This window comes from Pinus tabuliformis, chromosome 5_1, assembly GCF_031772625.1.
Source record: "Pinus tabuliformis cultivar Carrire ecotype Pingquan chromosome 5_1, CPIR1, whole genome shotgun sequence".
NCBI lineage: Eukaryota > Viridiplantae > Streptophyta > Pinopsida > Pinales > Pinaceae > Pinus > Pinus tabuliformis.
This window is the reverse complement of record NC_142305.1, coordinates 599,660,361-599,683,625: the sequence shown is the minus strand read 5'-3', so window position 1 is coordinate 599,683,625 and position 23,265 is coordinate 599,660,361. Positions and strand designations below refer to the sequence as shown.

The 23,265-nt window shown below is 36.2% G+C and overlaps 1 protein-coding gene across 1 annotated transcript in view; it reads left to right on the top strand.

Annotated features, from left to right (window-relative positions):
• Nucleotides 1–15,284, top strand: part of LOC149166306 (uncharacterized) — a 31,660-nt gene extending 16,376 nt beyond the window's left edge. Inside the window, exons 3-6 of the mRNA XM_089430129.1 lie at nucleotides 6,345–7,497; nucleotides 8,613–8,729; nucleotides 13,458–14,314; nucleotides 15,222–15,284. Coding sequence (XP_089286255.1) covers nucleotides 6,345–7,497; nucleotides 8,613–8,729; nucleotides 13,458–14,314; nucleotides 15,222–15,284 — 2,190 coding nt within the window. The remainder of the gene's footprint in view (nucleotides 1–6,344; nucleotides 7,498–8,612; nucleotides 8,730–13,457; nucleotides 14,315–15,221) is intronic.
• The last annotated feature ends 7,981 nt before the right edge of the window (nucleotides 15,285–23,265 follow it).

The following is a 23,265-nucleotide window of genomic DNA, read 5'->3' as shown; positions in this document are numbered from 1 at the left end:
ATGAGATGGAAGCCATTTCATTGGTCCTTTGAGACAACCTTTTTGGTTGTCACTCAATACCAATCCAACTCTATATTCCCAGCAATGTGTGTTAACTTTTTCTTACTAAATCTATTATAATAATCTAATGAGAATATTGAAATAAAGTGATGCATATGAAGCCACATGCATGAAATCTTGTTGTGAAAGAATGGATGGATGGAACACATGGATCCTTTGTGAAATTTTAGGGCTTTGAAGTGGAGACACAAATCATCCTCACTCAAGAAGAAAAATGGAAGAGGAATAAATAGATCCTTTGTGAAATTTTAGGGTTTTGAAGTGGAGACTCAAATCATTCTCACACAAGAAGAAAAATGGAAGAGGAGCATGTGACAATGACATGGATGAGATGTTTCCTTCATTACTACATTTTATATTTCTATTTTTATGTTGGATATACAATTTATTGAATCTACTGAAGGATTCAATTACAACACTATCTGCATGGTTGGCTTTCGATAATAAGGATGTGAAAACATCATTTATGGTTGACTCACAATGGTTGCATTTAGTTCTTGTCTCAAATAACATTTAAAATTCATTCATATAAAAAATAATGTTACAAAACTACATTAGGGGAAATCACAATTTCATTGTTTATAATATGCGATGGAAGCCATTTCATTGGTCCTTTGAGACAACCTTTTCGATTTTCACTCAATACCAATCCAACTCTATATTCCCAGCAATGTGTGTTAACTTTTTCTTACTAAATCTATTATAATAATCTAATGAAAATATTCAAATAAAGTGATGCATATGTAGCCACATGCATGAAATCTTGTTGTGAAAGAATGGATGGATGGAACGCATGGATCCTTTGTGAAATTTTAGGGCTTTGAAGTGGAGACTCAAATCATGCTCACTCAAGAAGAAAAATGGAAGAGGAATAAATGGATCCTTTGTGAAATTTTAGGGTTTTGAAGTGGAGACTTAAATCATCCTCACACAAGAAGAAAAATGGAAGAGGAGCATGTGACAATGACATGGATGAGATGTTTCCTTCATTACTACATTTTATATTTCTATTCTTATATTGGATATACAATTTATTGAATCTATTGAAGGATTCAATTACAACGCTATTTGCATGGTTGGCTTTAGATAATAAGGATATGAAAACATCATTTATGGTTGACTCACAATGGTTGCATTTAGTTCTTGTCTCAAAGAACATTTAAAAGTTGGTTTCCTTAACTATATAAAGTTATTTTTCAATGACATTAATGGGGTTAACAATATATGCATTGGTGGGCACCAATATATGACACCATAAACAATTTGTAAAAGGTCATAGCATTATTGTAACAATTGGAAATTTACATATTGTTCAAATTATCACAAAAATTGTAAAAATAATTTATTCCATGGATATTAGTGTTCATCTATGGGTTGTTTATCATCAAAAGGATTTAATTACAGGCTTTAATGATTCTATTTGAATAATAAGGATGTGACAACATCATTTATGGTTGTCTTACAATGGTTGCATTTAGTTATTGTCTCAAAGAATATTCAAAATTTTATTTAGATAACTATATAGTGCGTCTTTTTAATGACATTGATGGGGTTAGAAATATATGCATTGGTGGGAACCAATATATGACATCATAACCAATTTGCAAAAGGTTGTAAAATTTTGTAACCAGGGAAAATTCACATATTGTTCAAATTATCATAATAACTTTAATCATAACTTATTCCATGGATATTCGTGTTCATCTATGTGTTTCTTATCGTCAAAAATAACCTTGTGCCAATTTCATTAACATGTATTTTAACCTCTTATCTATATTGAAAAGTAGTTTGTATTATGTTCACACAATTGTTTTTGAGAGGTTTTACAGTGGGTTGATAACTCAATTTGTCATATGATTTCAAGAGATGCACTTCTTTTCTTTTAAAGTGAAGTTGTTGGCACTAGGCCAACCCATAGGCATACTCACTTAAGAGTTCATAGGGTTGAAGGCAATACATCAATATTCATAGGCAGAAAGTCATTACAACAACATTTATCAAGGCCTTATAGCTCATCATGTCAAGTGGAAAAGATCCCAATTGACATCTCCCTCTCTCACACAAATTTTTTGGAGACACATTATGCCCTAGAAAAATGACTTTATGCCAAGTGAGGAAGACCGCAATTGACCTCCACTCTCTCTCTCCTACTCTCACACAAACTTTTTGGAGACACATTATACCCTAGAAAAATGATTTCAACATAAAATTTGTTGTCTTTAAATTTATTATAATAGTATTAATCTTATTCTCATTATATTTTTTATTCATTTAAGTTAAGAAAATTTATATGTGATTCAAATTTAAACATTTGATCTTATTTTATTTCTTCTCACTCTCAACTACTCTCACACAAAATATTTAGAGACACAGTATACCCTATAAAAATGACTTCAACTTGAAATTTGTTGTATCTAAATTTATTTCGATAAAATTAACCTTATTCTCATTATATTTTTGATTCATTTAAGTTAAGAAAATTTATATGTGATCCAACTTTAATCAATTGATCTTATTTTATTTCTTTTCACTATCCAATGAATATTAAATAACAAAGAAGCAACAAAGACATGTCCTTACATTCAATATCTAAATGCTTATATTTATACAGAATTAAAATTTCATGATAATATAAATCCATTTCAATTTTAAGTATATTAAATAACTTATTGAAACTTTTATTTAAATAGGATATTGTCAATGTGGTTAAATATTTTACTAGTAGTTGATCTTATTTTATTTCTTCTCACTATCCAATGAATTTTAAATAACAAGGAATTTACAAAGACATGTCCTTACATTTAATATCTAAATGCTTATATTCATACAAAATTAAATTTTCATGATAATATAAATCCATTTCAACTTTAAGTATATTAAATAACTTAATGAAACTCTTATTTCAATAGGATATTGTCAATGTGGTTAAATATTTGACTAGTTTTGTGTTGGAAAGGATTACATTATAACCCACTTGGAAGAAGAATTATATTCCAAGTTTACAAATTTACTAATGGTAGCATCAATAAATATGGGGAACCATATCACAAATGTGGGAAACCATATCTTAATTTCCCCTAACATATTTTCTTGGGTTGAAAAATATCAACAAGTACCTTACATATAGATGACATATATACTATAGATGACATAAATGTAAAGTACTATCGATGTCATCTATAGATGACATAATGTGAACATCGATGTCATCTATTTATATATGTGCGGGGAAGAACTTTTAAAAGTTACTAAGAAATTTTATTTGGAAAAAAAATTATTAATCACAAAAAAAAAACTAGAAAATTAAATTTTGAAAAGGCTTATCAAACATAAAATACTTTTTTTAATATATTAAAAAAAAATTAATATAATCTTATAGTAATTTCATTTTTAATCATTATAAGTATATATCTAGCATATCTAATTCATAGTAATAAGAAGTTCTTGGGGTTGTAAATGCAAAGATAAAAGCATGTTCTTATTTTAGCAATGTTGATTTTGTTTTTCACATTAGTCAAAATATTTAGATATTTTTTATCTTCTAGAATAGGGTTGACCACTTTCTTTATCACATCATAATTTTTTTTAGATTTAGTTGTAATTACATTTTTAATATTATCATCATTTTGTGGAATAACTTTTTTTATTGCTCAATTACTTAGCCATGTCTTAGCATAATTATGTCAATGTGTTGTTTTCTTTGGAGTTTGAAGCTATTTTGTGAAGCTTCTTGTTGTTAGTGGTATTTACCTTGCTCTTGTTATTAGATACCTAGTGAGAACAATTATGATTGGCACAAATGTGGGAAACCATATCTTAATTCCCCTTACAAGGGTTTTCTTGGGTAAATAAATCTCAAGGAGTTAATTCACCCTACAAGGGTTTTCTTGGGTAAATAAATCTCAAGGAATTATTTACCTATTGTCATGAATGTTAATTAACATTATGTCGTAGAATGCCTTCTTTTTATTCTTCGATAACTTAGCCATGTCTTGGCATAATTATGTCAATGTGTTGTTTTGGTTGGAGTTTGAAACTATTTTCGGAAGCTTCTTTTTGTCCATGTTATTTACCTTATTCATGTTATTAGATACTTCGTAAGCACAATTATGATTGACACAAATGTGGGAAACCATATCTTAATTTCCCCTACAAAGTTTTTCTTGAGTAAAAAATATCTTAAGGACTTATTTACCTATTGTCATGATGTATTTAAGGTGCTACATTAGTTTACAAAAAAAATGTTTCCCATATGTCATTTATCTATATATATAGAAAATAACTTTTAATATTTACCAGAAACATTATTAGAAAAAAAAAAAAAATTATTAATAGCAACAAAAAAAATTCAAACAACACATAAAAAAGACTTTTAATATATTTTAAAAAATAAATTAAAAAAAAATTGATAATATTTTATTTTTTATTATTATAAATATATATAAATTCATAATAATAAAAAGTGTTATTATTAATTCAAGTGCATATTTTATAATATTAAAATAAAATAAATATATTAATAAATAAATTAAATATTATTAAATTAAATAAATTATTTTCTTATTTTATAATTAAAAGTTAATTTGGAAAATTGTTTAATTCAAAATCATTAATATGTAGTTTAATTCAAATTATTAATTAATATATATAATTATTTCCTTACTCAAACTTACCTACCCATAATACAAATGATATGAGCTATTGTTTTTAATATTAAAAAATAAAACTAAAATGAAATGCAGATGATTAACTAAATTTTTGTTTTCAAAAAGCTTTTTTGAACTTGTGAAAAAAATATATATAGGTAAAAATAAAATTAAAATAACTTTCTATCTTATGCCTTTAAAAATGAGCTTAAAACTAAGCCTAAACTCACTGCACTTAGAAATAAATAGCTCCCTCACCAAGATAGTAAGTCCCACACACGCTGCAAATGAAATTAACCTAAATAGCTTCCTCACCAAGATAGTAAGTCCCGCAACGACGGCCAATAAAATTAACATAAATAGCTTCCTCATCAAGATAGTAAGCCCTGCACCTGCTACCAATGAAATTAACATTCCCTGATGTATCCATGAATGCTTAATTTTTTTTAAATGATAAACAATGTTATTAAAACATAATAACTTTGTCAACCTCACCGAACTTTTCACGACAAAAATAGAAAAATGATTCTCCAAATACCAAAATAGCGATAAGGACCAAATGATTTTTTCAGATTCATGCAGCTTAGTTCATTTCCTGGAAACGATGAACAAAATACTTAGAAAACCTTCGTTCATCTCAGGGAAACAGTGAACAAAATACTTACAAAACTGTCCGGCTTCTACGTATCCTTTTGCACCTACGATTTGCGCCCTCAAACTACCCATGTAACTTGTACTGGTCAGAAGGAGCGCCTGCTGTGTTTCAAACCAATTCATTAATGAAAATCACAAATTTATGATGCACTGATTTACTTATAAAATAACATAAGGTAAAATCAAACTTGAGGTAAAATCAAACTTGAGGTACTTTTCTCCCGGCCAGACCATATTTGTGACGACGTACTCTATTTATTCGACGAGTGAAAGCTCTGATCTACTTGAGTTTCTAAAAAATTAAGAGGGCAACCTTAGGGGTGCTTTTCTCATTCTACAACGAGTCGTCCTGGTCGAGAGAGCAATCATGCGAGCTGGCTCTTGGCTTGGAGGTAAGCAGGCTCCCCTTTCTCTAATCACTACATGGTCTGCAGTTCGTTCACAGTCCCAGCATCTCCTTCCCATGTGATTCGAGACTGGAACCCATGACCAAGGACAAGCGGTTCGAAGCTGAGTGCCGTAGGTGCGAACGTCTCACTCCCGTCTGTGGGAGAATTATGAGCGGTGGTCAAGTAATGGAATAACCAGCGCGCCCAATTTCAAAATTTAAAATTCAAATCCTTGATGCATGTATGGTATGGGATGAAGGGGTCACACGGACGACTGACAACATCACATGTATGGTATGGGATGAAGGGGTCACACGGACGACTGACAACATCACATGTATGGTATGGGATGAAGGCAAGTGCTATTTCATACCCTATGTCATTTCGATGGGCATCAATACAAACAACGATGGCATCATGCATATCTCCATCACTATGCAATCGGAATCTGTTAGCCGGAGAACGGATGCGATGTCAGAACCCGTCTCCCAAGACTGTCCTTAGACTCTGTTAAGAGAGCATTTACTATGCTATAGTCCATGAAATAGCACTTGCCGGAAATCTATCATGTCTGGCTGTTCTAGAACTGCGACAGAACAAATTGAAGGGAAGGATTCCAGAGTCACTAGGTCACCTCTCCTCGCTTGTTGTACTAGACCTGGGCTACAACCTTTTGACGGGGCCCATCCCTACATCCCTAGGATCCTTGTCTAAACTGACCAATATCAGTCTTACTGACAACGCTTTGAGCGGAGCAATTTCAGATTCACACTTTAGCGGCCTCAGCAGTCTAAAATATATTGACCTCTCCAGTAACAAATTAGCCTTCAATATCACCTCCATGTGGACTCCGCCATTCTCTTTAGATGTGTTGAGGTTATATAATTGTAAAATAGAGCGGACGTTTCCTGTTTTTCTGAAGACTCAACCTTCTCTTACTTGGCTGAATCTCGCATCTAATAAAATCAGGGGAGAAATTCCTTCATGGCTGTGGAATCTTCCAAAGCTTGAGACGTTGGTTCTATCGTACAACCAGCTGGAGGGGCAAATACCACCTCAACTGTATAACTCATTGACTTCTGTAAAGCAAGTGGTGTTACGAGGGAATCAGTTCCATGGTAGCCTTCCACATTCACCAAGCTCTGCCGCAGGCTTCCCTGTGAAACTGGATCTGTCAACTAATAATATTACAGGTCCAATCCCCTCAGAAATGTGCACGATGTTGAAGTCTTCTCGTTTTTTGTTCTTAGCATCGAATCAACTGGACGGGGATATTCCTTCTTGCATTTGTGAGCAAACAAAGTATCTAGAAGCTCTGGATCTTTCAGACAATAAGCTGGCTGGCCAACTGCCTTCATATCTAGGTAATTGTTCTTCTCTCACTATATTGAATCTAGCAAATAATGGTTTTCAAGGGCAGATGCCGGATGAGTTGGGAAAACTGAACAATCTTAAAGTATTGCACATCAATAACAACATGTTGAGTGGAAGGATTCCCATGTCTCTGCAAAATTGCAAGAACTTAGAAATTTTGGATCTAAGTAGAAACAACTTATTAGGGAAAGTGCCTGAATGGATTGGGTATCTTTCAAAGCTCCGCATACTTGTTCTCAGATCAAATAATTTTGAAGGTGAGATACCGATCCAGATTCGCTACCTTCAGAATCTGCAAATTCTTGACCTGGCAATGAACCATCTGTCAGGCTCAATACCGATACAGCTTTCAAACTTATCGATAATGGTGTTGGGTATTTTTCAATGGGGAAATACCAAAACCAAACAAACATTAACACCACAGAGGCAATGCTCTGTTTCCACTGTTCCAAGATCTTTTTGCACAGGGAACCTCTTAAAACAAAATGACTCATAACAGAGTATTACACAGCCATAAAAAACATTTCTATTGATTAAAATATAAAGCCTGAAACAACATTCATCCTCTTTGCTGAGAGGGATTTACCAAAACTTACATTCACCCATCAAAAACAAAAACTCTGTCTTTTCTCTCCACCTGAGAGTTCACTGTGCTGGGTTTACTGCTGTAAAACCCATTTTTACATTTACTGTGTAAAACTTATTTTTACACATACTGCTGTAAAAATAAATTTACATATGCAGTGAAATTCTACATTACAAAAACAATCTCATGGTATCTCTTGCTTTTGCGATGAGCAAGCAATACAATACATCCCTGTTTTCAAATTCCTTTCGCACTGCTGTGCGTTCAACATTTACCACAAAATTACATACTCCACTGTTCAGTTTTTACCACACTGCTGTGCGTTCATTACAACAAAAATTCACCACCGCCACCGTGCGCAGGCACAACATTGCTCTTTGTTCTCTGAACAATTACACCCGTGCAGCACACCACACTTTTGCCTATATTCTCTTTACCGCACTGCTGTGCGTTCAATATATGGCACAAAACAAAAACATGCACATCCTCGGTGCGCAGTCACCATACCCAAAAGACTTATTTCATTTTTGACAACCACACACGCGGGCTTACATAACATATAAAAAAAACATACATAAAAAACGTGGCCCATACTAATATTAAAGGCCCACACCTAAACTACGTACATGCATATATAAAAATATATGATAATGTGCCCATAACCATTTAAAGGACTTCACCAAATCTACGTAAAGACATTTAACTCCATTAACTTCATCACCTATGGCGGTCAACCTATGAGTCGTTTACTCCACGCAAAAATTGATTTGACGTAGGCCCGTATGCACCTTCAGAGATCGACGGCTAACAACACGCAACCAGATCGGACGACTGTGATGAATATCGGAAGCCACTTTAATGCTGAGCTTTAGCACCCGAGAAAATTACGTTGGCTGATGTCAGGTGAGAAACACGTGGCGCCACCACAGTCCATCGGGTTCAATTGCCGGATTATTCCTTCGTCGGAAAGCTGGTCCGAGAAGTTTCAGGCGGGTATGCTGAACGGTTTCAGGCGCTGTGGTATGGGCGTTGTATTCCTGATGCCGCCGTTGTCCACGCTGCATCCACGAACTTTGCTGCAGTTGGAATTAATATTCCAACACTCCCCTTTAATTTCAACTGCTGGGCATTCAATCTTACCCAAACACTTCCTCACATAGAGGGATTCACTAACTGCTTCTGATGCAGTTCCACAAACAATCAAAGTTGTCTTCCTCTTAATAGAGGGATTAACCTGAAACTGTGCTTAAGAGCACCTTCCTCATGACAGAGGGGTTCACCATTACAATGTGCTGAAGAGCACCTTCCTCATGACAGAGGGATTCACCATTACAATGTGCTGAAGAGCACCTTCCTCATGACAGAGGGATTCACCTGTTATAAAAAAACATCTTCCTCTTAACAGAGGGATTTACCAAACAATGCTAAAGAGCATCTTCCTCTCAACAGAGGGATTCACCAAATGACTGCTTCAAATGCAGTTCCAAAACAAACAATCATTGCACTGCTGTGTGTGCAAACTCATTACAATGTTCTTTTATGCTGCTGCATATTCTCTGCTGCACTGTTGTGCCATCTTCTTTACTGCGTCTACCCCACACTGCTGTGTCTACACTTGTTGTTGTGTTGCTGCACTTCACTTACATTTCTTTGCAAACTCTGCATTGCTGTGCATTCTTCAAAGACAGAATACTCTGTCTTTTCTGGAGCAATTACACTGTCCCAACTTACAAATTTACACTGTTGTGTGTAAACATTTCTTACATTCACTGCTTTCATTTCTTCAACAAAACTTCATGCTGCTGCATTTTCTTATTTGCATTATTGTGTGCTTCTCCTTCTTGCCATCATGCTGCTGTCCATAACTTCTTGCTGTTGCATTTTTCATATTCACTGTTGTCCATACCCATAACCATAGACTGTCATCCTTGGGTTTTTATTTGTTGCTGCGTTGCCTCTGCAATTTGCACTATCGCTGCCTTTTGTTTAATCATACTGCTGTGCCCATACTCTTGGCACTTCATTCTCCACACAAAAAATAACACGGGCTGTTGCTTTTTACACCCTTGCTTCACACAATCTCCAGTTTCATTTTTTTAATTACACAATGCACTGCTGTGCAATTTCTTTCATTTTTCTGCTGCCACACATTATCATTCACCCATGTACATTAAAAATATACGCTGCCCCTGTTTTCTTTAGGCATTTATGTGCATGTTGCATTGCATACAAAAAACAAACATTACATTTTTCACTGCTGTGTGAAAAATTTCATTGCATTCTCAGCCACTGGGCATTTACGCTCTGCTGCGTTTTGCCTTCTTCTCATTTTCTTCTCACTGCTTTGCATTTTCATTCCCAATACAAAACATTTCCATCTGCTGTGTATTATACTCACTCTGCTGTGAGTATATTCTCTCACTTTACATAAAAGGAAAACTACATTCCATTGCTATGCATTTCAATGCATGTGCACCACAAAAAAAATTTAAACTGCTGTTCATTCTAATCCATGTGCTCCAAAAAAAATTTCCAAACTGCTGTCTTATGTTCTATCTTCCCACTGCTGTGAGGGTCTCCATGCTTTGCATTTTTCTCTTATCTCGCTGCTGCTCTTTACATTTCAGCGCTGCCATCTTTTCTTCTTTATGCATTTCTGTGCATATTGCATAAAAACAAAGCAAAAACATTGCTGATTTCATCACTGCTGCATATTACCTTTCAGAGGGATTAACAAAGATTTCATTTGCAACTGCTGCGCTGCAATACATCCTCCATCAACAAATGACTGTTAATACAGTTCAGCAAACAAAAAAAAATTCAAGCTCCCCTTTAGTGTATGCTTGTCTTCTTTTGGCAGACTCTTCTCAAAACAAATTTAGATCCACTGGGGAGTTCAAGGGGCTTTCAGATTGCCTTTCCTTCCTTCTCCATACTTGTGTAACTTTCTTCTTTTGCATGGGTCTAGCTTGCATAGGAGCCCATGTTAAGTTACAGTCTCGTGCCATATGCCCAATGTTATGACACTTGAAACATTCAACATTGTTCATGAATAACATTTCATGATTTCTTCTAAAATTGTTTCTTGGAGATTTTCAGAGACCACAACATTTATCTCCATGAAATGCTCTACAGTCTTTTTCCATATGACCAAAGTTTGAACAAGCATAACAATAACCAAAAAATGAACTTTGGTACCTGAGAGATGGAGGTTTTCTTGATGTACTTCTGAAGCCTTGCTGCCTTGAGATTCTTTGTTGATAATCATTGCATCTTGCTTCTTTGACATCAACTACATTTCTTCTTGGAGCTGATTTTCTACTTGGAGTAGGATTTCTTCTATTGCAGCCTTCATTTTTCTCCTTGCCTTTGCTGGAACTAGGAGCATCACAATCTCTTTCTTGCTTCTTCACATCTCCTTTGCTTAAAGCATCTTCATCCTTGTTTGAGGGTTCACCTACATACCCAAGTCCTGATTTATCAAATGGAGATCTGTGATAGTTGAGCATATCATCCAAGGCTTGAGAACTCTTCATGATCTTGTTCATCCCTTCAACCTTCTTCCCGAGGAGGACAATCTCTTCTTCCAACTTTTCACATACATTATTTTTCTTTGCTAGTTGTCCCTCAGTTTCTTCCTTGCTACGAGTAGCTTCAGCTGCTACTATTTTGAAGGAGATAATATCTGACTTCATTTTGGAGATTTCTTCATCTTCTGCTTGACTGCTCTTTATTTTCTTTTCAGCTCCTTGTGCCTGCTTCCTGGCTTCTTGTAGTTCGGACTTAAGGGAGGAGACCTCTGCCTTGTACTGTCCAATCTCTTCCACAAGCTTATTCACTCTCTTGTGTCTTTGTTCAAGTTGACTTAACAAGTCATCTTCCTGCTTCTTTGCTTTATTTAGCTGATTTGTCATTGATATGACTTCTTCATGATGCTTCCTCTTGCATTGGTCAAGCTCCTTCTTCAGCTTGGTAAGCTCTTCATCCCTTTCTTTTACCTGAAGCTTGATGAGGTCAAGCTTTTCATTCTCAGCTTCTATGATGGGTTCTTCTTGACTCATTGTCATGGTCAGTACTCCCTTTGCATGAAGGTCATGCAGTCTATCCCATATATCCTTTGCTGATGAGTATTTTCCTAGATTCTTCTTCACAGAATCAGGCAGTCCATCCAAGATAGTCTTTGCTGCTTGTGCATCATACTCCATGGATTCTTTATCCATCTTGCTGTCATCAATCGCTGACTCCCAGACTTCAATCCCCTCAGACATTAGGAAAGCCCTCATCATTATTTCCCATACATCAAAGTTTCCATCAAACTTTGGAACCTCAAATACAATGCTTTCAAACAGATTGCCTTCTAGTTTAGTAGAGAAGGGAGACACATTTTTAGCAGGCTTGGATGCTTTCTTCTTTGACCTCGCCATTCTTATCTAGGCTTTAAATACTTGACTGTGTTTTTTTTAAATCACTGACTGTTTCTTTTAACAGTAACAGAAAGGAAAGCTTTGAAAAATACCATAACTGTTTTGGCTGAGTCTTCACACTGCTGGAGAAGTTTGACTGCTGCAACCACACCTTCCTTCAGCTTCTTTGAGTCTTCAAAGAGCCTAGACTAGCTCTGATACCACTGTTGGGTATTTTTCAATGGGGAAATACCAAAACCAAACAAACATTAACACCACAGAGGCAATGCTCTGTTTCCACTGTTCCAGGATCTTTGCACAGGGAACCTCTTAAAACAAAATGACTCATAACAGAGTATTACACAGCCATAAAAAACATTTCTATTGATTAAAATATAAAGCCTGAAACAACATTCATCCTCTTTGCTGAGAGGGATTTACCAAAACTTACATTCACCCATCAAAAACAAAAACTCTGTCTTTTCTCTCCACCTGAGAGTTCACTGTGCTGGGTTTACTGCTGTAAAACCCATTTTTACATTTACTGTGTAAAACTTATTTTTACACATACTGCTGTAAAAATAAATTTACATATGCAGTGAAATTCTACATTACAAAAACAATCTCATGGTATCTCTTGCTTTTGCGATGAGCAAGCAATACAATACATCCCTGTTTTCAAATTCCTTTCGCACTGCTGTGCGTTCAACATTTACCACAAAATTACATACTCCACTGTTCAGTTTTTACCGCACTGTTGTGCGTTCATTACAACAAAAATTCACCACCGCCACCGTGCGCAGGCACAACATTGCTCTTTGTTCTCTGAACAATTACACCCGTGCAGCACACCACACTTTTGCCTATATTCTCTTTACCGCACTGCTGTGCGTTCAATATATGGCACAAAACAAAAACATGCACATCCTCGGTGCGCAGTCACCATACCCAAAAGACTTATTTCATTTTTGACAACCACACACGCAGGCTTACATAACATATAAAAAAAACATACATAAAAAACGTGGCCCATACTAATATTAAAGGCCCACACCTAAACTACGTACATGCATATATAAAAATATATGATAATGTGCCCATAACCATTTAAAGGACTTCACCAAATCTACGTAAAGACATTTAACTCCATTAACTTCATCACCTACGGCGGTCAACCTATGAGTCGTTTACTCCACGCAAAAATTGATTTGACGCAGGCCCGTATGCACCTTCAAGAGATCGACGGCTGACAACACGCAACCAGATCGGACGACTGTGATGAATATCGGAAGCCACTTTAATGCTGAGCTTTAGCACCCGAGAAAATTACGTTGGCTGATGTCAGGTGAGAAACACGTGGCGCCACCACAGTCCATCGGTTTCAATTGCCGGATTATTCCTTCGTCGGAAAGCTGGTCCGAGAAGTTTCAGGCGTGTATGCTGAACGGTTTCAGGCGCTGTGGTATGGGCGTTGTATTCCTAATGCCGCCGTTGTCCACGCTGCATCCACGAACTTTGCTGCAGTTGGAATTAATATTCCAACAAATGGCGGATGAATATTTCACGAGGTCAATCTCCAAATCTGCCCAACTTGTATATGGAATGTACGATAAAGAAGAAGTTAATTTGATGGACAAGGGTCAGGAAATGGCCTATAATTTCAAAGACCTCTGGACTGATACTTCTATGGATCTCTTAGGAAACAACCTTACGGGTGAGATACCCCAAGAGATTGGATACCTGAAGGGTCTGCGGACATTGAATCTGTCACATAACCATTTTTCTGGACAGATTCTCGGAGAATTTGGTAACATGGTCGATTTAGAAGCTTTAGATATGTCATGCAACCAGTTAGAAGGGAAAATACCTGTAACACTTCAAGATCTGAACTCTCTGGGCTGGTTAAACCTATCGAATAACAATCTATCAGGGAGGATTCCAAATGGGCGGCACTTCGACACATTTGGGGCATCTTCATTCCGGGGTAATCCAGAGTTGTGTGGGCTCCCACTTGCAAGAAATTGCAGTAAGCACATTCCAGAGGAGGACGGTGACGATAGTGACAAGTCTGTGCATTTGTGGGAATCATGGGTAGTTGGGATGGGATTTGGATGGGTAACAGGATTTGGAAGTGTGATAGGAGCATTGGCTCTCAGCAGGCAGTTGGGGAGGAAATACTTTCAGTTAGCCGATAGGTTTATGGCATGTTTTGAATAAAAGTGGGGTATATTTGGAAGTGAAGGGCATACTTCCGAAATTTAGTGAATGGACCATATTCGATTTCCACCAAAAATCACTGTATAAATAGTATGTCCATAACTAAATAAATGTGTCACATAGTCCATCCTATGGGTGTTACATTATAAATGTGTCACATAGTCCATCCAATGGGTGTTACGTTATTTTATGTAATTTCTATGTTTCTAATGAATATCTTATTCTGTTTTCAAAATTAATCATAGTCTTGCCTGACCTGATTCACCTTTGCGAATTATGTACAAGCAAGAAACATCACTTCTCTTTTAAAAGCAATTTCACACTGTTAAATAATTTCAAATTACCTCAATCCAGTACGGTTGTGGATAATATTAAACTTAAAATCTAGTATCATTTTTTTTCTATTTTATTATTTTATTCGAATAACATGTTTCTATGTTATTCTTATAGTCAATGTTATTATTATTATTAGAGGTCCTGTTGTTATTACGGTAAATGCATCCCCTTTCACAACGTTCTTTTATTTTTAAAAAATATAAGTGGATGGTGATAATTTCAGTTTTACCAAATATGCTTCATTACCATTCGAGATTTAGTTTTTAGAGTTATTTCAAACCTTAGTATTCTGTGTTATCTTTTTTATTTTTAAAGACAACTTGTAGCCGAATGTTTCAATCTCCATGAATCATCTCAATTTGAACAATGGCCAAAAAATCGCGGCTTATAATGATAATCGCTCAGTGTTTCAGTTTCACTGAATATCAAATTGATTCCGTATTATCCTCCAAATGTTGTTAAATGCTCAATGGTCGCAACATCGTTTTTTTATTTAATGTTTACCATATTATTTGGTTTTATCGTACTGTTTTGGGCTGATCGCTTTATTTTGCAGGTTTTGGTTTGCAAGTTCATGCCAACATCACTTATGTTCAGCGTCATGCGCAAGTTCGCCTAGATTCATGAGGTTTATGCCGAGGTTCGGTCTTGATGGTGCCATGCACAACCTATCTAGTGATTAGGGTTTTGCTAATACAGCGCGAAAATTCCAATTGATGCAGACTATGATGGGATGTAAATAGGACTCGTATTGACTTTAATGATGGAAATTAAATTCGCAAATGAATATTGTCCGTCTCGGATTAGAATACCAAGTATGCAACACAACGTTTGGAAACCAAAAAAAACCGTCTGTCGAATTAGTCCCTTTCAGAAGGGAATATTGGATGGAGCTGTTGACGCGCCCATCTGAAGGTGAGTATTAAATGGAGATGGTAAGCCTTCGTGTGTCACTAGTCATTATCTTGTGAGAATCTTTTAATAATAATTAATATATTATAATTCAGTTGTTAAATTAATAGTGGGGATAGTCATTATTGTGTTAGTGGTAAATATGGGTTAATTTATAACTGCTATTCAATGAAAATCATGTGACATATAATTACTTTTTCGTGGTCTTTAAGAGGGAACATTTCACTTCTCTCCATTAACATATCTCCTTAAATCCAAGAAAAAAAACTTAGATATTTAACCTATTTCCTTAAATCCCAAAAAAACAAACTAGTAACCAAAAAGAAATTTCAAGGTTAAATAAACTACTATACTTTCAAGTCAAACAATAAATTTGGTTTTACAAAAATGTTTCCATAAATATAAAAATGTCAAGAACCATCTTAACATATCATAAATATTTTAAATGTATTTTGATTTCAAAATTACAAAATTTATAATCATCATAAATATTTTAAAAACCAACTTAACAATATCATAAATATTTTAAATGTATTTTGATTTCAAAATTACCAAATTTATAATCATCTTAAACATTTTAAATGTATTTTGATTTCCAAATGACCAAATTTATAATAATCCGAAAGTTCTTTTCTGTAATAAAAAAACCTTATTAGTCCCTGCCATCTCGCAATGGCCAGGGATTATAGTAATCGGTTAGCGATGTTATTCCATTAATTCACTTGTTTGTTTTTAGTCCCTGCCACTTATAAATCAAAGTTTCGAGAGGCATATAGTTTCACCATCTTATTTGGCCTCTTCACGAGGCGGAGAGGCTAAATCCATATATTATGTGTACTTATTTCAAAAATATGTTTCACAATGTAAACTAATGCTAGCATTAGTTTCACAGTTTAACATATATTAAATGCTATAATAGTAAGCCAAAGCAAGTTCCCATAGTTGCCAGATGGTGCATTGAAGTTGCCATGTGGTGCATGTTGAGGTTGAGGTGCCAAGTGCAACAGCTGCCAGGTGCAACCGCTACCAACTGCCAGTGGTGGTGCATGTTGTTATCAGTTCCCGAGCATACCGGTGGTGATGCATGAAGGGGGAGTTCAATAATTCAATAACAAGACCACTTCCCACATGCCTTGAAGTTGATGGCTTCCCACATGCCCGGAAGTTGATGGCTCGCAGCTTCCGCCATGCATTAGCTTCCGTTCTTCGGAAGTCCAAACGAAAGCTGCTTCTTTGGAAGTTTGAAGAAAGTTGCAAGCACACACCTACATTGTCTATCCCTTTTATGTTGTAACTAAGGCACATAGCAACCTTGGAAAATGTGTCGACGCTGCTAGTTATATGATTTGATCTTGGGATCTTAGACAATTATTAAGGTATTACAGACTCATGTGCATGGATTTTCCTATGTTACTTTGTGCAATGGATCGATAAGATTGCAAAATACATAGACAATGAAGCAGTAAAAGAAACATAATAGATAGCACATAAACACAACAAGTTTAATAAGGAGTTTACCTAACACTCCTGGGCTACATCTCCTGGTCCAGCCTTCAGTGATGACCTCTCTATCATGTCTTCAAAACAGAGTTTTACAACAGTGTGAGCTCAATTTGAGTCTCCACAAACAACAGATACAACAACAAGAGTTTTGCTTGAACCCCTCAAGCTCCTCCGAGTACACAAACTCTCTCTATCACTCTCTATCTCTGTCTTTTCTCTGTCTCAACACTGCCTATCCTGTTTTTTCTCTATTTGTGGCTTTAAAGCCAATCTGTGCTGTCTATTCGTTTCTCTTTCTCGGGCTCTTTGGCTTCCCGACCTCTGTCTGCTCAGATCTCTTTCTGAGCATTAGCAATCATTGCTAAAAGCTTCCAGGGATGGTGGCCACCTGTTCTGTAACGGAATGGGTCGTTGGGCCTTTGAAATCCCAAAATTGGTCGTTTTCTATTTACATAGAGAAACGCTACAAAACACAGGAAAATTCACCAAATCACTGTTCATCGAATTTGAAATATTATAAGTTCTGCCTTATAACTCCTATTGGGTCCACCTTTATAGCACTTATCGCATCTCCATAGTTGGTCTAGGAGATCCAGATCCCGTGATTGTGGTTCATTTCGGGCGGCCCTTTCGTACGGGGGTTAACCTCTCGATAAGGGTGGTTTTCTCTCTCCTCAGCCTGGGCATGTGGCGGCCATTGTATGGGATCGGGCGATGCCCGGCCCAAACCATTTACTACCCTTGGCCTTCTCAAAATCCCGCTCATATCATGATTTCCCTTTGTATTAAAAATACATTAAAAATATTGAAAAACCTCATAAAAATGGCTTTATCGGACTTGAAATCATATATAAAAGTGTTAATAAACCCTTTCGGGTCCGTAATATCGCATCGGCGCATTTTCTTTGGTTTTTCGTTTATTTAGTGAAAATGTGATTTACAAAGGAAAACCCTGTTTTCTGGATCTCAAAATATATACAATACCATCTATATTTCCATTGGGTTTGATTATCGGTCCCACTCCATTGTAATGTTTCAATGCGATGTTGCGATGCGATCGATCACAATCACATGTTGCACATGCCCCGGGCCGATTGTAATCGCTCCTTTGTATTTGCTGATTGCGATATCGTGATTCAACTTAGGTCATCGATCTGCTCACTTGATCGACGGTCCTCATTGACCCCACTGACCGTTGTCGCATATTCCTTGTGGCCTTCGCCGATAGCCTCCCTTTGCCACTGCCAATTGCGATTTGCTGATCGGATCTAGACCGTTGATTGGCCAGATCCGACGGCTCTTATGCAAATTTGCTTTTAGCCTCCAATAAGCCTGTTTTCACTGATTTCTTCATGTTTTGCCTCCCGATAGTGTAATCTGACTTTTTAACAAGTTCTTCTTATGCGATAGTTTTGAATGTTTGAAGACTTAGAGGGTTTCTAGGATCCATTTGGATCATGCCTTCCCACTAAAAAAGCTTTTGGACCACCAAAAGTTGGTTTTTAAGTATCAATCAAGTGAGGATACAACTTCCTCACTTGCCCAATCTCTATCCATCTTGTACTACTTAGTTTTGAACCTTTGAATCCAATTCTGAGGTACTCAACTTCCCCTCTACGCGTAGTTCTCACCTCCCTGTCCAAAACTGTATCTTCCTAAAACTCATTGAGATATTCACGCAACAGATCATCAATAGAAGGCAACTGACTTTACTCTTCAGGATCTTCAATCGATGAAGGTGCAAATAGTGTCAAGTTCTCTGCATTAACTACTGAATAGATGTGGATGTAAGCTGGAAAATCAAGACGAAAATCATTCTCTCCAATTTTCTCAGGTATCTTGAAAGGCCCATACCTTATTGGCTTCAGCTTCTTACCTTCACCTTGCATTCTATCTTTTCTGATGTATAACTAGACTTGATCACCAACTTGGAAGCTATGCTCAATTCGATGCTTATCATGCCTTGCCTTGTACTTGCCTCAGCTCTTTACCAATTGTTCATGTACTGCCTGGTGAATTTCTTGGATCTGTTCAATGAACTTGGTTTCTTTGTCCACATCACTGTGTCCATCAACTACTATGTCTTTATTAAAGACAAAATCCAAGGGAGACCTTGGTATAAAACCAAAACAAGTCTCAAAAGGAGATCTCTATGTAGAAGAATGTTTAGCACGGTTGTAAGCATGTTGCACATAACATAAATGTTCATCCCAAAGCTTGGGATGCTTGCTGCAATAACCTCTGAGCAACTGGATCACTGTCCTGTTGACCACCTCTGTTTGGCCATCTATTTGTGGATGAAATGTTGTGCTCTTCTTCAATCTGGTGTCCATTAACTCCCATAGACTTGACAAAAACTTCCCAACAAATCGGGAATCTCAATCAGAGACAATAGAAGTGGGTAACCCAAAATGAACCCATACATGCTGAAAGAATAACTTTGTTGTTTATTCAGCTATAATCTACTTGTTACAAGGTATTAAAATACACATTTTGCTCAACCTGTCCACAATAACATATAAATAATCATGACCTTTTCTAGATTTTGGCATTCCCCCAACAAATTTCATGGAAACACTTTCTCAAGGATGAGAAGGAACTAGAAGTGGAGTGTACAGGCCTAGTTTTCTATTACTGAGCTTGCTTTTAGCACACATGGTACACCATTTAATATATCTAGAAACCTTTTTTTATGCATTCTTGGCCAATAACAGAATCTTTGCAGTTGTGCAACTGGTTTGCTTACACCAAAATGACCTGATATTAGAGAAGTATGTGCTTCTCGGACTATGTTAACTCTTTCGGTTTGAGGAATGCATAAATTTCCCAAATGATACAAGAGTTGGCACTTAACATGATAATCCAATTCTTCTACTTGTTTGGCATGAGTTAAAGTTCAATATACATCTTTAAAATCCACATCTTGAGCATATTGTTCAATGTAGCTTTCATGCAGTAGTAAATTATGCTTAAGTATAGTAGGTGCATTTATAATTGGTTTGGATAACATATCTGCAACCTTATTGTGTATGCCTTTCTTATATTTGATGACAAGATGAAATTGTTGTAGAAAACCCATCCACCTATAGTGTCTTGATTGCTACAATTTAGTTTGTGAGTGCAAATATTGAAGTGGCTGATGATCAGTATGTACAACTGTTTCTTTTCCCATTAGGTAATGTTTCTACTTTTTCACACTCTGTACTAATGCATACAATTCTTTATCATATGTGGGATAATTAACTACTGCAGAATTAAATGTCTCAGAATGATAACATATGGGTTTACCATGTTGCATTAACACTGCTCCCATGGCATAGTCACTGGCATCTATTTCAATCTCAAATGGTCTTTGAAGATCTAGCAATGCTAGTACTGGTGCGTTACTAATCTTTTCTTTCAAGGTGTCGAATCCTTTCTACTGTTTGCCTCCCCACTGAAACACCTTGTTCAATCCTGTTAAAGCATGCAAGGGAGCTGCAATCAAGGAAAAGTTAGCAATAAACTTTCTCCAATATTGTGCTACTCCTAGGAAGCTTCTAACTTCTATAGCAGATTTGGGTTTAGGCCAGTTCACAATGACTTCAACCTTAGAGGGATCTATCTTCAATTCATCGCCCCCTAAAATATGACCCAAATAATTCAAAGATGTTTTGCCAAATTCACATTTTGATAATTTAACATAGAGATTTTCTTTTTTCAAAACATCTAGAGTCTTCTTTACATGCTTTAAATGTTCTTCCCATGTTTTACTGAAAACAAGAATGTCATCTAAATACACAATTACAAAATCATCAATAAAAGGCCTGAGTACATCATTCATAACTCTCATGAAAGTGGGAGGAGCATTAGTTAAGCCAAAATGCATAACTAGCCATTCATATAACCCTTGCTTTGTTTTGAAAGCAGTCTTCCATGCATCTTGTTCTGCAACTCTGACTCGATGGTAGCCACTATGAAAGTCTAGCTTGGAAAAGTAAATAGCTTCTTTCAACTGATTTAATAGATCATCTATGCGAGGAAGAGGATAACAATTCTTGATCGTTATTTTATTCAATGCTCTGTAATCAATGCACATCCTCCATGAGCCATCTTTCTTTCTCATCAAGAGAATTGGAGATCCACATGGTGATGTTCTTGGCCTTATGAACCCTTTGTCAAGCAGCCCCTGTACCTACTTCTTGATCTCTACATTCTCTAAAGTGGATAACCTGTACATTCTAATGTTAGGCAATGGAGCATCTTGCTACAAATGAGTATCATGTACAATTTCCATTTTGGGTGGTAGACCTTTAGGTTCTTGAAATATGATATCATATTTTGAAACAACTTTTTCTAAATCAGCTTTCTGTTTAGCATCACATCCTTCAAATATATTGGTTTTATCAAGGATATTTTCCTTTACAACCATTAGTAAAAACTGCTTGCATGAATTTACAATTCTTTTCATCTACCCTGAGTTTATGAGAGTGTAGTTATTTTTGAGCTGATGAGCTCTTACAATATATTCTATTCCATCTTTTGTGATTCGATACTTATTTTCAGCTCTATAGAAAATGGCCTTTCTATCATACAAGTAAGGACTTCCTAAAACAATACCACATATATCCAAAGAAACTATATCTAACTCAACCTCATCTACAAAATTTGACCTAAAAGCAAACCTAAGTTTACCTTTTCTAGTCACTTATAGCTTTTCTTTATCACATACCCACCCTAATGGATATGGCTTCTTATGAGGTGTGGTTAGTAGTCCCAACTTCTTTACAATTGCTTCAGAAATCAAGTTTAATTATGAACCACAATCAAATAAAGTATCAATCTTTTGATGCTTGGAAATAACTCTAATATGAAAACGCTCATGTCTTTTCCTCTCATTTTCTTCATTATCAATAGATTGTGCTGAATTACTAGTAGATGCTTCAAAAGTTTTACCTTTTATACCTGTGGTTGTGATTGTTGTTTCATCACCTAAGACTAACCCCAAATTTTCCTGAATAGCAGCAGCAGTCTTCTTCTTCTTGCCATCGAACTTGTTGGGTTTCAGCTCCAGATGCAAAGACCAATAATGTTCATCATCATGTCCAACCTTCTTGCAGTGAGTGCATGAAGGTTTGTCTTTCTGTACAGTGTTTGCCTTCCTCTCTTTCCATTTCTGCTTCCTCTTTTCCTTGTTCTTGCTTGCAGTGGGTTTTGATGATCCCCCAATCTCTGGGTTCATATTCTTGCCTCTAGCCTCTAGATGTGTAGCCTGAACTGATACCTCATCTATGCTAGTAGGGTTAAACATGAGAATGGTGTGCCTCAAATAGCTGTGTAGACCACCTATATACTTCAAAAAAGTTTTAGGTGAGTCTAGAGAAATGCCTAGAATTAAAGCTCTTTTTCTAAATTCCTGGGCATAGCTTTGTACACTTTGCCCCTTTAATTAGCGAAGAGTTTGCCAACTCATCATTGCTTGCTGCATATAAGCTAGTCGATAGAATTCACTCCAGGTATAAAGAATTTTACCATGCTTCTTCAAATTAGCTTGGGTCCTGCCTTCCCACCACACTAGGGCAATTCCTCCAAGGCGAAGGCTGGCTAGTTGAATCTTTCTCCTTTCTAAATCGATGTTCTACACCCTGCAATATACATCAATCTGTCTAATCCAGTTATCTAGCTTTTCTGCATTTAATTCTCCATCATATATTGGCAAATCAAATTTTACATCTAATTTAATGAAAGGGCTAGAAGGAGGTGTTGATAGAGGGGGCTCTTTCCCTTTCCCTTTGCCTTCTAAATGGCCATCTAGAAGAGGTTCCTTTTTTCCTTTGTCTTGTTTAGAGGTTGAAGTATCTTCAACTTGATCTTTCTTAAATTCTCTATAAATCTCTTCTACCATGGCTCTCATGGTCATGAAACTGTCCATGAACTGAGAGTCTGATTCCAAGGGAATTTCTTCTACCATCTTCCTCCTAGGATATACTCTTCCTATTTTTGGGTTAGCCTCAACCAGTTCTCCTTCTCCTAATTTGATCTTTGACCTAGTTAGCATTCAACAATCTAGCACAAGCTTTTCTAACCTTAACAACCTAAAGCTCTGATACCACTTGATCTGATCTTGGGATCTTAGACAATTATTAAGGTATTACAGACTCATGTGCATGGATTTTCCTATGTTACTTTGTGCAATGGATCGATAA